The following is a 16,900-nucleotide window of genomic DNA, read 5'->3' on the forward strand; positions in this document are numbered from 1 at the left end:
GCTGGAGTTTTGAGACTCTATGACCGCGGGTTCAATCCCGGCCGGGGGTATGGTTTATTTGCAATCGTGTCATTACGATTTCTTAAGTCATGTTGACGGCAGTGAAGGGACTTGAGCTAGAGTTCGTCACGGCCACGCTAGCTGGAGATTCGTCTGTAAAAACTTGCATTTGTGGTCACAGAGGTGCCTGTGCTAACTTTCCTATGGTGTAGAAATATACCTAGTTGGATGAATCTTATTGTGGCTAGCTGGTCTAGTGGCTAGCGCGACGGGCTGGAGTTTTGAGACTCTATGACCGCGGGTTCAATCCCGGCCGGGGGTATGGTTTATTTGCAATCGTGTCATTACGATTTCTTAAGTCATGTTGACGGCAGTGAAGGGACTTGAGCTAGAGTTCGTCACGGCCACGCTAGCTGGAGATTCGTCTGTAAAAACTTGCATTTGTGGTCACAGAGGTGCCTGTGCTAACTTTCCTATGGTGTAGAAATATACCTAGTTGGATGAATCTTATTGTGGCTAGCTGGTCTAGTGGCTAGCGCGACGGGCTGGAGTTTTGAGACTCTATGACCGCGGGTTCAATCCCGGCCGGGGGTATGGTTTATTTGCAATCGTGTCATTACGATTTCTTAAGTCATCTGTTAACCCATTAATATGTAGTATTTGTAGATTTTTTTTCTCTGTTACGAAGAAAAATTTGTCATATAGACATTCTTAAGCTGTAGTAAGCAAAATGTTGCTGTAAGTGCATGTGAATGTGCACACGTATGTAAACTTCGATTCATGTGCACACGTGTGTATATACACATGCATGCCTGCAAATAGCATATATCTGATCTATAATTTTTTTTAGAAGATTTTTGAGTTACAATGTGCTATATACGACATAGCGTCCATACACACTAGTAGCTATGCAGTGATTTTTCTTCTCATGTGTACAATATATGCACTTAATTGTAATTTTTGTGATTTACAAATACATTCCACTCAAAAAGCTATTATGAACATATTAAAAATATCATCTTCAACCGTGTTTACTTTAAGATACCTGACCAGTAGAAGAGCCACAACACTGTGTACAGATTTAAATAAAACCTGCACAGGTGACAAAGCACCTGTATATTGTATGATAACTGGGCAGGGACTCGAACCGTGGGCCCTGTATATACCAGGCCCAACGATGTAATCCCTCAGTCACAGAGCTTAAAGTCGTTATTATGACTTATCTTGGGTTAAATAGAGATAAATATACTATATATATCTACAGTACATGGAGCGAGTTTCGGTGATTAAAATTATTGGTCACTCTTTTCCCCGGGACCTGTTTTATAGGAGTCACCCTTCACAAGGAAGATCCTTATTCCAGTGAAGGGTTCGTTAAAGGTTTAAGAAATACCCTACCCTTACTTGGATCAAACTTGATTGCTTTATATTCCAGGATCCCAAAAGTGAGTCCCCTCCACCTCCATGTTGTTAAATATCAGTTAAAATTGAAAACCAATCAGAAGAGACAGTCACAAGTTACTAAATCTTGTCTTTCTCCTTTCTTAGACATACGGAAAAAATTCTCTATCTTCCAGATCTCGGGTAATTATCTCATGCCCATTGACTTGTAGATCCTGGGTAGTAGTTCGGACAGTGTTTTTGCTCCTCGCAGAATCCATGCTGACATATTGTCAGGTAAACTCCAGGTCCTTTGATTTTGATTTATCCCTCCCCGTCAAAGATTTTATTTACCTCTCCCTCTGTTGTGTGTATGGTGCCCAGGTGGCCCGGTGGCCTGGTGGCTAAAGCTCCCGCTTCACACACGGAGGGCCCGGGTTCGATTCCCGGCGGGTGGAAACATTTCGACACGTTTCCTTACACCTGTTGTCCTGTTCACCTAGCAGCAAATAGGTACCTGGGTGTTAGTCGACTGGTGTGGGTCGCATCCTGGGGGACAAGATTAAGGACCCCAATGGAAATAAGTTAGACAGTCCTCGATGACGCACTGACTTTCTTGGGTTATCCTGGGTGGCTAACCCTCCGGGGTTAAAAATCCGAACGAAATCTTATCTTATCTTATCTTACCAATATGTATGCATTTTTCATAGGCTTCCTGGCATTACCTCTGTTTCCAATGAGAAAAACCTCTAAATCGTTTGTTCGACACTTCGGAAACTTTCTGGCGCTCAGGAAGATCTCATAATTTATTTCATTTATTATGCCATATATACTTGCGGTGAATGCCAGATCCAGTCTTGCTGGTTCACCTCTATGCTTCTGGTCATGTTATTAACTTGCTAACACTACCTCTATCCGTATAGTCCGCTGCGTTTCAGGTCTATCATGTGACGCACAGTTCTCCCAATCAATTTCTTGTGGTTGAATTCACAAATAAAAAGCAGTTTTGCTTTAGCGCTATGTAAGTAAGTAAGTAAGTAAGTAAGTAAGTTTATTCAGGTATACACAAATACAGTTACATAGAATTATCATACATAGCAGCATATGTGTAGAGAACCTGGGATAACCCAAAAAAGTCAGACACAGTGACTTATTTCCATTGGGGTCCTTTTACCTTATTATTATAGTATAAAGGTTATAATATTTTCTTATTATTCTACAATGAAGATAACATCTTATTATCATACTAAAAAGACTATCTACTACACCAAGGTCATTAAGACTATCTACAATACGAGGGTCATTACAAGGAATAAGGTAAAATTTACACGTATGTTAGCTAAAAAATAGAAAATCATTCCCCTCCCTTTCTGTAGCTACATTCATCAGACACCTTTTGGCACTCTTCTTGAACTGGTTCACGCTATGACTGGCTTTGACATGTGCGGGTAGTCTGTTCCATTCCTTTATTGCTGTACAATAAAAGGTGTTTGAAGCCTGGCCACTGACTGTGGGTACTACAAAGTTGTGCTCTCTCCCCCTAGTACTATGATTGCTTTGGTTCCCAACCTTGACAAAATTGACAGCAAGATATTCTGGACATTGTTTGTGAGCAATTTTATAAACATGATTTAGCTTCAGTTGTTTTACTCTGTCTTCAACATTCAGCATATCCAACTGCTGTAATTCATCCTGGCCTACATGTTCTCTTGGTCCCAGCCCCAGGATGAATCTTACGATTTTGTTCTGGGTGATTTGCAGTCTATCTTTCAGTTTTTTTGTCAAGGCAGAGTACCAAGAAGAGCAAGCGTAATCCATATGGCATTGTATAAGGGCTAGACATAGGGTCCTGCGAGCCTCAGTAGGTAGACACTGTGCTTGTCTATACAGGAACTTCAGTTTGGCATTCGCTTTCTTTACTACACTGTTCCCTATCAATTCTCCTGACATGCATGGGTCAAAGGGGATTCCCAAATATTTTACTGATGAAACCAAAGTGATGGGCTCCCCATTACATTGAACATTAAAATTATTTACCCTTCTCAGTTTATGTTTCGTGCCAAAGAGAATGGCTTCAGTTTTCCCTAGGTGTAATGATAGTTTGTTGTCTACTAACCATTTGCTGCAGGACTCCAGTTCCAGTGTTAAAACATTAGCAATATCTTGTGGGTCTTTACCTGACACTAACAGAGCACTGTCATCTGCATACAGTAGGAGTTTGCACTTGACACTGATAGGCATATCATTGACATAACATAAGAATAATAAGGGACCCAGAATACTACCTTGGGGAACTCCACATGTTATCGGCAGGGGTTCTGATTCTGTTTTGTTGATTTTGACTATTTGTCTCCTGTTGCTAAGGTAGGACTTAAACCAGTCTACAGAACCTATACCAATAGCTTGAAGTTTATTACATAATATATTGTGGTTGACAGTATCGAAGGCCTTTTGCAGGTCTAAGGTTACCATGCCTATGAGGTTCCCCTTTGACATTTCAGTTCTCAGGTAATCCATCAGATTAATAAGGGAGGTGTCGGTTGAGTAGGATCTTCTAAAGCCCGATTGATAGCTATGGAGAATGTTGTTGTCATTAAGGTACTTAACTACTTGAGAATACACCGCCCTCTCTAGAATTTTAGATATTATACTGAGTATACTAACAGGCCTATAGTTGCTTACATCAGACCTACTATTTTTCTTGAAGATAGGAGTGACTCTGGCCTCCTTGAACCCCTCCGGTACTGTATTAGTGGTGATTGATAGATTTATTATGTGAGCAATAGGGATTGACAGTTCAGAAGCACCATCTTTTAGGAACTTAGACGGGATGTTATCAGGGCCTGTGCTCTTAGTTGGGTTTAACCTGCTTAGTTCTTTTTGAATAAAGTCATGAGATACACTTACTAGTTGACAACTGTTTGGGGTTACCCCTTTATTGGTATAGTATGTTTGAAACTTATCAGAGTCTGTGTTAAAGGTATTTGATGCAGCTGGTAGTTTACTTACTAGTGTTGATGCAACAGATGTGAAGTAGGAATTAAAGCAATTTGCCACCTTAGATGTTTCGTGGCATACCTCATTATCGATAGTGAGTACTATGTTAGACCTATCTACTGGCTTATGGCTATACCCCAACTGTTTTAGTTGTTGCCAGAGCTTTCTGGGGTTATGCTTATACTCTTCAATTTTTGAGCAGTAGTGCTTTGCCTTTGCTCCTTTTATAAGTCTCTGTACTCTGTTCCTCACCCTTTGGAATTCATTTAGTGCTGCAATATCCTGTCTGTTTGCTTTAAATCTTTTTAGCAGCTGGTCTCTGAATTTCATATTATCTAATATCTCAGTATTCATCCAGGGTTCAGTTCTTCGTTTAATCCTAACCTCTTTAACTGGTGCAATATTATCAAGGATGGTAGTGAACATTGTTTTGAATTTTTCCCAGGCATCGTTTACGTCCGTGCAACTTGTTATCTCTGTCCAGTCACAATTGTGTAGCCTATTTACCAGTGTTTCTTTACTGTAGTTTCTAGTTGACCTCATTTTTATTGTCCTGTGTAGGCCTATCCTATCCCTAGTTATTTTCCTGGTGCAGTAAATGATGAAATGATCACTAAGACCTGTGGTAATGACGCCTGACTGACTAATGTTCTCAGAGCGGTTACAAAGTATGTGGTCAATTAGGGTGGCTGAGAACTGTGTGATCCGGGTTGGAGTATTAATTAGTTGAGTGTAACTATTTAATCCTAGAATTTGCTTATACCTTTTGCATAGCCCGTTATTTTGCTGCTGAAAACAGATATTAAAGTCGCCCAGTATTATTGTCTCGCAATTGTTTTCAACTCCGGACAAGACTCTGGAAAAGTCTTCTAAGAACTGGTCCTGGGTAGGAGGGCGGTAACTAGTTCCTACTAAGATGGGTTTGGTCTTAGGAAGCAGCACTTCAAACCATAGAATCTCCAGTTTATTGTTATTTAAATCAGGTCTTGGGTTGTAAGCTAAGTCATTTCTAATGTAGGCACATACTCCACCACCCTTTCTGTTCCTATCTAAGCGTTTTATATTGTAACCATCTATTTTGACCTCGTCGTCAGTCACCGTATCATCCAACCAAGATTCAGAGATGGTTATAACTGCCGCTGCTTCTGCTGTAATGTCAACCGTTGCTTAGTTGTCTTCATATTCCTGTCACGGTTCTCTACAGTTAAGTGACGGGTTGGGGTCCCCTGAAATCTTTATTGAGCCCACTGTGTAATTTTTTGCCGTAGGCTGTGCCTGCAGCATGCATCAATTAGACTGCATAATGTGCCCAAAGATTCCCTAAAGATGACCCAGCGTGTCTATGGGTGTTACAGAACAAGGACGGTGGCAAAGGAAGGCTTGTGGGACTTCAATCACCCAAATCTGCACACAGGACTCACTCCCTACGAAAGCAAAATCAAATCAAATCAAAGTTTATTCTCTATAAGGATTACAATGCGGTGTTTATAGGTTTTGGTTATTGTGTGGTTTACATGTAATAAAATACTAATTACAGAGGGGGCCACTAGAACACCTAGCATGGCTAGGCATTTCGGGCATCTGGGCAGGCTGTGCATCATCCCCCAGTGAAAAGCAGGGGCGCGATGAGTTTACCTGGAGTTTACCTGGAGAGAGATAACACAATAAAGTGTCAGGGGCCCAAGATTGTTTGACTGCCTCCCAGCATACATAAAGGGGATTACCAATAGACCCCTGACTGTCTTCAAGAGGGGGCTGGACAAGCACCTAAGTCAATACCTGACTAACCGGACTGTGGTTCTTATGTTGGATTGCTGCTGCTGGCAGTAACAGCCTGTAATAATGTTGGTAGAATTACCGACAATTTGTTAGGTAAAAGGACACAAGTGCAACTAATGTGACATATTATTGTGGCCACACTGAGGTCCGGGGATCGAGCCACCTATACGGCTGGAAAATATTAGGACGTGTTTCTATAAGACACCTGCTGTCCCTGTTCACCCATCAGTGTAAAATGGGTACCTGGGTGTTAATGGACTGGTGTGAGTCGCATCCTGGGATAAAACTGACCTAATTTACCCGAAATGCTCAGCATAACAACCGGCTTTCTATATAGTAATATGTCATTAATGTCAGCTAGGCCTGTATAACTTTTATTATTATTATTATTGTTGTTGTCCTGGGAATTATTATTATTATTATTATAAAGGGGAAAGTGCTAAACCAGGAGGATTATACAGCACTTGTGGGGGGGATGTGATAAGATAAGATTTCGTTCGGATTTTTAACCCCCAGAGGGTTAGCCACCCAGGATAACCCAAGAAAGTCAGTGCATCATCGAGGTCTGTCTAACTTATTTCCATTGAGGTTCTCAAACTTGTCCCCCAGGATGCGACCCACACCAGTCGACTAACACCCAGGTACCTATTTGCTGCTAGGTGAACAGGACAACAGGTGTAAGGAAACGTGTCGAAATGTTTCCACCCGCCGGGAATCGAACCCGGGCTCTCCGTGTGTGAAGCGGGAGCTTTAGCCACCAGGCCACCGGAAGGCATTCAGGCTTAATTCGGGAAACTGGAGCACAGATCCAATTCCCTAAATCAAGAGCCCCTCACCAACATCAAGGAACCTTCCTTGAGGGGATTGTCCTGGGAAGAACATTGTCCAGAATGAAAGGAGCATGACCAGACGGGTTATATATTTGACCTCCGTCAGTTTTGTGTCTAAGATTGTCTATATCTAAATTGTCTAAATTAAAATGTAGGTAGGTAAGTAAACTGGTTAGTTGGTTGGTTATTTACTCAGTTACTTAGCTACTTATACAATTACACAAGCTTTGGGTGATCACAATTTCCTTACATATATGTTAATTACCTAGAACAGATGCATAAAAAGTCAGTGACTTATTTCCATTCTAAAAGTAAGTAATTTTATTTAGGTACAGGTACACATAATTATGTACAATTATTATACCTAGTAACATGTGTAAAGTACCTAGAATAACCCCCTTCAAAAAAGTTAGACAAAGTGACTTATTTCCACTGGGATCCTTGGGGGAGTCCCTTTCTAAATCTAAATTTGTTCAGTGACCTCGAGACCATTGTAAAATTAGAAATTATATATATATATAAATCTCAAACAAAAACCGGTAAGTAGTGAAGCACTTAATGAGATAAGATGACTATAATGATAATGAGTGAGTTTTCTCCAGTCATGGTGAGTTGGTGACAGCTGGTGGGCAGCCGGGCGCCAGCTGGTGATGTTCCAAGCTTGTAGAACTTTGATCAAGCCTTTACAGTGAGTATCTATCATCTCAGCTTACTTACCTTGCAACAACAGCTGTCAATTGCAACAACAGCTGTTGTCTTTGTGGTTTTTTTTTATATATCGAATTGATACCTAGTAGGAGGTAGGGCTGTTTTGTTTTAACCTCATTCTAAGTATTTTTTGTGGTGTCAATCGCTTTTGTTTGATGGAATAGATATTAAAATAGTTGTCTCTATGTGGTCAAGGTTTTGTTTTATAATTTATTTCGGAACCCTGTGGAAATAGTCTCATTATGTGACTGCTGGATTATTCTGGGTTAATATTACTGAATGTAGGTGAGCGCATAACACCTGTGTGAACGTGACACTGTCAGCACATAACACCTGTGTGAACGTGACACTGTCAGCACATAACACCTGTGTGAACGTGACACTGTCAGCGCATAACACCTGTGTGAACGTGACACTGTCAGCGCATAACACCTGTGTGAACGTGACACTGTCAGCGCATAACACCTGTGTGAACGTGACACTGTCAGCGCATAACACCTGTGTGAACGTGACACTGTCAGCGCATAACACCTGTGTGAACGTGACACTGTCAGCGCATAACACCTGTGTGAACGTGACACTGTCAGCGCATAACACCTGTGTGAACGTGACACTGTCAGCGCATAACACCTGTGTGAACACACTGTCAGCGCATAACACCTGTGTGAACGTGACACTGTCAGCGCATAACACCTGTGTGAACGTGACACTGTCAGCGCATAACACCTGTGTGAACGTGACACTGTCAGCGCATAACACCTGTGTGAACGTGACACTGTCAGCGCATAACACCTGTGTGAACGTGACACTGTCAGCGCATAACACCTGTGTGAACGTGACACTGTCAGCGCATAACACCTGTGTGAACGTGACACTGTCAGCGCATAACACCTGTGTGAACGTGACACTGTCAGCGCATAACACCTGTGTGAACGTGACACTGTCAGCGCATAACACCTGTGTGAACGTGACACTGTCAGCGCATAACACCTGTGTGAACGTGACACTGTCAGCGCATAACACCTGTGTGAACGTGACACTGTCAGCGCATAACACCTGTGTGAACGTGACACTGTCAGCGCATAACACCTGTGTGAACGTGACACTGTCAGCGCATAACACCTGTGTGAACGTGACACTGTCAGCGCATAACACCTGTGTGAACGTGACACTGTCAGCGCATAACACCTGTGTGAACGTGACACTGTCAGCGCATAACACCTGTGTGAACGTGATACTGTCAGCGCATAACACCTGTGTGAACGTGACACTGTCAGCGCATAACACCTGTGTGAACGTGACACTGTCAGCGCATAACACCTGTGTGAACGTGACACTGTCAGCGCATAACACCTGTGTGAAGGTGACACTGTCAGCGCATAACACCTGTGTGAAGGTGACACTGTCAGCGCATAACACCTGTGTGAAGGTGACACTGTCAGCGCATAACACCTGTGTGAAGGTGACACTGTCAGCGCATAACACCTGTGTGAAGGTGACACTGTCAGCGCATAACACCTGTGTGAAGGTGACACTGTCAGCGCATAACACCTGTGTGAAGGTGACACTGTCAGCGCATAACACCTGTGTGAAGGTGACACTGTCAGCGCATAACACCTGTGTGAAGGTGACACTGTCAGCGCATAACACCTGTGTGAAGGTGACACTGTCAGCGCATAACACCTGTGTGAAGGTGACACTGTCAGCGCATAACACCTGTGTGAAGGTGACACTGTCAGCGCATAACACCTGTGTGAACGTGACACTGTCAGCGCATAACACCTGTGTGAACGTGACACTGTCAGCGCATAACACCTGTGTGAACGTGACACTGTCAGCGCATAACACCTGTAACAAAGCCTGATTCACCAGGCTGTTGCTGTTGGCCGCAGCCAAACATACAAACCACAGCCCGGCTCCTCAGGTATTGACTTTAGGTGCCTGTTGGTAATCCCCCATATGTATCCTGAGAGGCAGTTGAAGTCTTGGGCCCCGGACACTTATTGTGTTGTCTCTATCGTGCTAGTGGCACTCCTGCTTTTCATTGGGAGGATGTTACATCATCTGCCAAGTCTTTTGCTTTCATAGGGAGTGATTGTCGTGTGCATGTTTTGTACTAATCCCTCTAGGATTTTCCAAGTGTATATAATCACTGTCTGCCTTTTTTGGGCTATCCTAGGCTCTCTACACACATGCTGCTATGTATGATAATCTATGTAACTGTATTTGTGTATACCTGAATACACTTACTATCTCTCCCGCCTGCATTCTAGGGAGTACGGGTTGAGGAACTTCAAGTGTTCCCAGTAATTGAGGTGTTTTTCGCAGTTGTGTGTGCCATGAAGGTTCTCTGTACATTTTCCAGGTCAGCAATTTCACCTACCTTCAAAGGTGCTGTTAGTGTGCAGTAATATTCCAGCCTAGATAGAACAAGCGACCTGAAGAGTGCCATCATGGCTTGGCATCCCTAGTTTTAAAGGTTTTCATTATAGATCCTGTCATTTTTCTAGCAGATGCAATTGATACAATGTTTATCTGTTATGGTCTTTGAAGGTGAGATCCTCGGACATGATCACTCCCAGGTCTTTTACATTAGTTTTTCACTCTCTTGTGTGGTTAGAATTTGTTTTACATATATTCAGATGTAGTTTTAATTTCCTCACATTTTCCATATCAGAGTAATTGAAATTTCTCTTCATTGAACTTAGCTTTGTTTTCTGCAGCCCATTTAACCCTTTCAGGGTCCAGAGGCCAAATTTCAAAGTGCACACCAGGGTCCAAGAATTTTCAAAAAATAATTTTATTTTTTCTTATGAAATGGTAGAGAATCTTTTTCTGAAGGTAATAAAACAAAAAGTACGAAATTTGATGGAAAATTGATGAAATTATGCTCTTGTAAATTTTGATGTGTCAGTGATATTGACGCATCGGCGATTTTGCCAACGTTGACTCCCATTTTAGGCCAATTATATTATTCCAGTCGATCAAATTCAAATTCTTAGCTATTTCACTAATATTACTTCTATGCCATAGACTGAGCACAAGAAATCACCAAGTCAGAAACAATGCAGGCATTCCTGGAACTAAACTAACATTTCCTCTGTTCATTGGTTACGTTTTCAGGTTTTACAAATTAATTTCGTTTTGATTTTTTATTCGCATAATAAATTTTTATTCAAACCAAAAATAGAAGATTTACTGTTATGCAATACTGTAATAATTGTATAAATAATATCACCACATTTGTGAACGTATATTAGACCCACCAGCTGGTGTGTATTAGACATGGGTCATTTGTTTACTCTTGAACATCGGCAAAAATTTAACATTTCTGCTATTTTGAGCTCAGTTTCAACCCATTTCCATTATTAAAACCAATCAAAATCATCTCTATTTCTGTAACATATCTTCCATTCTATCAAATGAGACCAAGAAATTGCAAATACAACTATAAAAAAGATACGAAAAAACGCTGCAAAGTTGCTGTTTTAATAGAAAATTACGGTCTCGGTATTTTCTCTCTCATTATGCACTGTGTGCTGCAGGATTTATTTTATGTGGTGCACACATACCACATAGATGTATTCTCTTATATCTAGGCCCAAATTTACCACTCGCAGCTTATCAGAGCGAGCTGAGCTCATGGCGTAGATCTACGGTTTGGACCCTCAATGTATAACCGTAGATCTACGGCACGGATCCTCAAAGGGTTAAAGAGTTGGTTGATGTCCACCTAGAGTCTTGTAGTGTCTTCAATGGAGGACACTGTCATGCAAATTTGGGTACCATCTGCAAAGGAATAAGTAAGTTTATTCAGGTGTACATAAATACAGTTACATGGATTATCATACATAGCAGCATATGTGGAGAGAACCTAGGATAATCCAAAAAAGACAGTGCTGTGGCTTACATCCCTGTCTGTCAGATATGAGGATGAGGAACAGGATGGGAGCGAATACTGTGCCTTGTGGAACAGATCTTTTCACTCTAGCCGCCTCAGACTTTACTCTCTCTACTACCGCTCTGTGTTTTGTTTGTTAGGAAATTATAGATCCATCTACCAACTTTCCCTGTTATTCCTTTATCAGGCATTTTGTACACTATTACACCATGGTCACACTTGTCAAAGGCTTTTGGAAAATCTGTGTATATTACACCTGTATTTTCTTTGTCTTCAAGAGCATATACATGTATTAAATTCATACAACAGTACATATATTAAATTCATACAATAGAACATGTACATTAATTTTTCATAATTCATATTATTTTATCAAAATAGATACTGTATAAATAATGTAATGCTGAAATTGGAATATCTTTGCATTTATAAACATGGGTAATTAACTTTTTGTATTTAAAACAAACATTTAACCTTTATGGGTCATACATTGAATTTATATGGGTAATAAATATCTGCTTATATACATCATATGAGGTTTAAGTAAATAGTCATTCAGTTGAAGTAAGTTTTTATTTGCTTAGTCAAAACATAATTTACATTTAAAAATATATGGTGTTCTTGTGGCACACATGATAATAGCACCCATGTATTACATTATGTTGATTTAATCTAGGATGGCCCTGTAAAGTAAAGAAAAAAAAAGTGACATTTTCATTGAGGTTCCTGAGACGATTAGGCAGTTTTTTTTTTTTCTAAACTTTCACATACTGTACATGTATTATCATACAATATAAGAGCAATACATACCTCACATGTCAAACATTTGGCTCAGAACCAAAAGTATCCAGGTTGAATCCCGAGTGAGGCAAAATATATTGCACGTCTCCTTACCTTTTCTGTAAATTATTTTGAGGTATATTTACCCCAAAATGCAGCGCATATGTATGGGCTTTTCCATGAATGATAAACTATACAGTGTATGTAATACATGTATTATATACCTGAAGGATACCTAAAGGATGCTTCTGGGTTCCAGACCAGGCCTCCTGGTGGGTCAAGGCCTGATGAACCAAACTGTTAATGCTGGCCACATGCAGTCGAATACACGAGCCACAGCCCGGCTGATCAGGAGGGCTTCAACGAGATGCAAGAACATTCAGCACAGTACTCCTCCTACCTTCCATTTTATTGCTTCCACGTAGATTAATTTGTGCACAAACGAAACACATGGAAGCGATAAAACTGAAAATGAAAATACAGCTCTATGTTTTGGCATCTAGTTGAGGTCCTCATCAGTAAACTGAGGTCCAGACATATTGTACAGTACTTACCTTCATTGTTGTAGTCTCTAAGTGGATTTGTTTGTGTGACAGTGGTGCACATTTTTTTAATTAGCTTAGCAGAACCCCCCAAGGCTTGTGCTCTGATGCTGCTGCAAGACACTTGATCAAAGAAACTGTAGCTACCCCTTTCCTTCCTGATTGGTTCCTGTTATTCAGATGCTGTATGACCCCTGTGGATTTACCACTTCTCCTTGAATATACTATGATTAGTAATAGTATACTTTAATATTCAGCAGAAGTGGTCAGATTCTAAAAATGGCTACAGTGGCAGAAGGACAACGCTATGATTTTGTGGTCTTTGGAGCAACTGGGTATACTGGCCAGTATGTAGTAGAGGAAGTATCTCGTGTGGCCCATCATGATTGGACAGAGAGAAACATACCACTGACTTGGGCTGTAGCTGGGCGCTCTAAAGACAAACTTCTAAATAGCCTTGCAACAGCACGTAAAGAAACAGGTCGGTCTTTTTTTTTTATTTACACAATATAATTGTTTGAATGTGCTTGTCTTTATTTTTATACCAGTACCATTTTTTTTTTATCATCTTTGTCCTTAACAGTTTTTAACATACAACTTATTCAGTATAACAGTGCAGTTCGCTTGTATTATTGGTGGTGTGCATATTCTATTATGAATGGTTCATATTAAATGATACGTTTTATTACAAAACATTCTTGTTTCAAAATGCATATTCTGTAAAAGTAAATTGTTCTAAAATTTGTGGATGAGGATAACATGAGGTACTAGTCATTAGCGTTAGTGAAAATACACTTTATATGCTCATCTAATGAGACCTAATTAACTTCATTTTTCAGATATGTAGGAATGATGGCATTTCTTTTTTGAACTTACAATAAGTTGAAAAGTAAACTTTGCTTACTTTGCTTATTACAGGTTTAAACTTGGAAAATGTAGCAGTCATCCTTGCTGATGTTGCAGACCAAGATTCCCTGAATAGGATGGCTGCTCAGTCCACTGTTGTTATCAACTGCGTTGGACCTGTAAGAATAACATACTTTTTCTCTTCACCTTATTATCTCTACAGTTAACTGCAGAACTAACTCAAATTAGTATGTCATTATCTTGCTTTCAGTTTCTATCTAAATTATACCCAATAACTTGGTTGCAACATCAATCATGCATGCTTGTTGAACATAATTTTAAGCATAAAATTAAAAGGTCAGTTATTATTCCTATCACTATTAGCACAAAAATAAATTTTTAATTTGATAGTTAATGCTCAAATTACAGCTCTTATCTTGGCAAGCATTCAAATCTATCTTTTCTGTCAAGCATTGTATCAATTTCATGTTATGTATTGAGATTGAGTCATGAATGAGAGTAATGGAGATAAATCAATTCATGATAATTATGCCAAAATGCTAGGAGAAATAAAAAATCAGTTAGGGGCCTGGTCCTTCCACAGTCCAACTAAAACCAAGTGGTTCATTGACTCATATTTCTTAACCTGCTTGTTTGTACAGTGGAACTCTTTTTTTTTTTAAATATTTCTGTTTTTGCACATAAAAACATTGAAATGTTTGATGTATTCTTTAACAGTATCAGGTATATGGAGAACGAGTGGTACGTGCCTGTATTGAAAATGGTTCAAATCATGTAGACATCTCTGGTGAACCACAGGTAATATTTCATGAAGGATTACCAATCTATTCTTTGGCAAGTTTTTGGGAACTGTATTTTGCTTCAATTTATTTGTAAAATACACAGGTCACATGATAAAATATGTTTTTCACAACTGCTGAAACTTCTTCAAATGTATTTGTTTTTATTGGATACTACATATTAGTTATTTATATTGTAATGTGCTATTTCTACTGTAAAAGTAAATATAATGTTATTTAAATACTGAAGTAACAAAATTAGTAGGCCCATGATTTGCGCAGGAGATATTTTCCCAGAAAAATTTGCTTTCATATTAGAATTGCATAATTCAGATATTAAGTTATTGTAAATAAAGATTCATTTTAAACACATGGAATAAGTACTCCTGCTACTTCCCTGTGGCAGTCATACTAAGGATATAATGTACTGAATTTACAGTTGTGTGTTAATTGTAGTTCTGTAATAATTTAACTGCTAAGAAACACATTAATAAGTAGTTTCTGCTTTAAGGTTATAGATGTTCACCAGCACTGTCATTGATATTCAACACCCGTATCCAACACATAACATAAAGTTTCTAAAACAGTAGGCATCCTCTCAAAGATACGTTACTGTGTACCACAAACAGCACTACTTACATTATACTATTCACTGATCTACCCAAACCTTGCCTATGCTATTTGTGCATGGGATTCCACAACAAAAAACCACCTAAAATCAATAATAATAACAGAAAGCCACAGTGCAAATGATCACACAATCCACTGCTAGACAACACACCCCCTACTCTTCAAATACCTAAACCTACTCGCTATACAAAGCATTCACTCGTACTATTGTGCAACCTACATTTACAGAACAGTCAATTCTGATATAAATCCCGACCTGAAACACTTTCTTAACAGTTGCAGTAGGACTCTTAGACACAACACTAGGCACAAAAACCTCTATGACATTCCCTGTGTAAAGCTAAATCTTTTCAAAAACTCATTGTACACAAAAGGGCCCAAAATCAGGAACTCTCAGCCAGAAATCTCCAGAACCACTGGTTCAGCTAGCATTTTTAAAGCTACAGTTAAAAGACAGCTTATCTCCTTAACCTATCCCATCCAATACATTTGTAAAAACTATACATGCATTTGTTCGTTATCATGAACATGGGTAAAATTTTCTCATCAATATAATCAATATATACTTGCTCTCAATATCTGTATTCATCTCAAATGTTAATCACTCCATTGTATCCACCTGAGGTTAATAATCAAAATTGTAAGTCTTCTCTACAAGACTTATTAAAGCCATGTAGCATGACCTAATAGAATACTAAAGTCTTTTGTATTCATTGTAACTCATCTAATGACCATATGTACTGTTATTGCCTTATTAATCTTAAGTTAATTTTAAGTTTGCCTGGTATGTTCTGCATATAAAAGGGTTTTTGGCATGTACAGCCATCATACTTCTTTGTGCATACATGTATCATGTCAAAATAAATATTCTTCTTTCAACAAACCAGCCGTTTCCCACCGAGGTAGGGTGGCCCAAAAAAAGAAAAACAAAAGTTTCTCTTTTTAACTTTAGTAACGTATACAGGAGAAGGGGTTACTAGCTTACGGAGAAAGAATTCTGTTCCATTTCCCCATGGAGATAAGAAATAAACAAGAACAAGAACTTGTAAGAAAATAGAAGAAAACCCAGAGGGATGTATATACATATATGCTTGTACATGCATGTGTAGTGTGACCTAAGTGTAAGTAGAAGTAGCAGGACATACTTGAAATCTTGCATGTTTATGAGACAGAAAAAAGACACCAGCAATCCTTTTCTTTCTTTCAACACACCGGCCGTATCCCACCGAGGCAGGGTGGCCCAAAAGGAAAAACGAAAGTTTCTCCTTTTACATTTAGTAATATATACAGGAGAAGAGGTTACTAGCCCCTTGCTCCCGGCATTTTAGTCTCCTCTTACAACACGCATGGCTTACGGAGGAAGAATTCTGTTCCAGTTCCCCATGGAGATAAGAGGAAATAAACAAGAATAAGAACTAGAAAGAAAATAGAAGAAAACCCAGAGGGGTGTGTATATATGTGCTTGTACATGTATGTGTAGTGTGACCTAAGTGTAAGTAAATGTAGCAAGACGTACCTGAAATCTTGCATGTTCATGAGACAGAAAAAAGGACACCAGCAATCCTACCATCATGTAAAACAATTACTCACTTGGCAGGATGGTAGTACCTCCCTGGGTGGTTGCTGTCTACTAACCTACTACCTACAAAATAAATATTATTATTATATTGTGCATCTTACTGTTGGTTCCAAACAATTGTCATTTAT

The 16,900-nt window shown here is 39.5% G+C and overlaps 1 protein-coding gene across 1 annotated transcript in view; it reads left to right on the forward strand.

Annotated features, from left to right (window-relative positions):
- Positions 1-7,530: 7,530 nt before the first annotated feature.
- The window catches only part of LOC128696590 (saccharopine dehydrogenase-like oxidoreductase), a gene marked incomplete in the record, with an annotated part of 34,761 nt that continues 25,391 nt past the window's right edge, over positions 7,531-16,900 (forward strand). Inside the window, 4 exon segments of the mRNA XM_070094654.1 lie at positions 7,531-7,674; positions 13,178-13,398; positions 13,836-13,942; positions 14,502-14,582. Of these exon segments, the coding sequence (XP_069950755.1) occupies positions 7,637-7,674; positions 13,178-13,398; positions 13,836-13,942; positions 14,502-14,582 (447 nt within the window).

Source organism: Cherax quadricarinatus, chromosome 47 (assembly GCF_038502225.1).
Source record: "Cherax quadricarinatus isolate ZL_2023a chromosome 47, ASM3850222v1, whole genome shotgun sequence".
NCBI classification, from domain to species: domain Eukaryota; kingdom Metazoa; phylum Arthropoda; class Malacostraca; order Decapoda; family Parastacidae; genus Cherax; species Cherax quadricarinatus.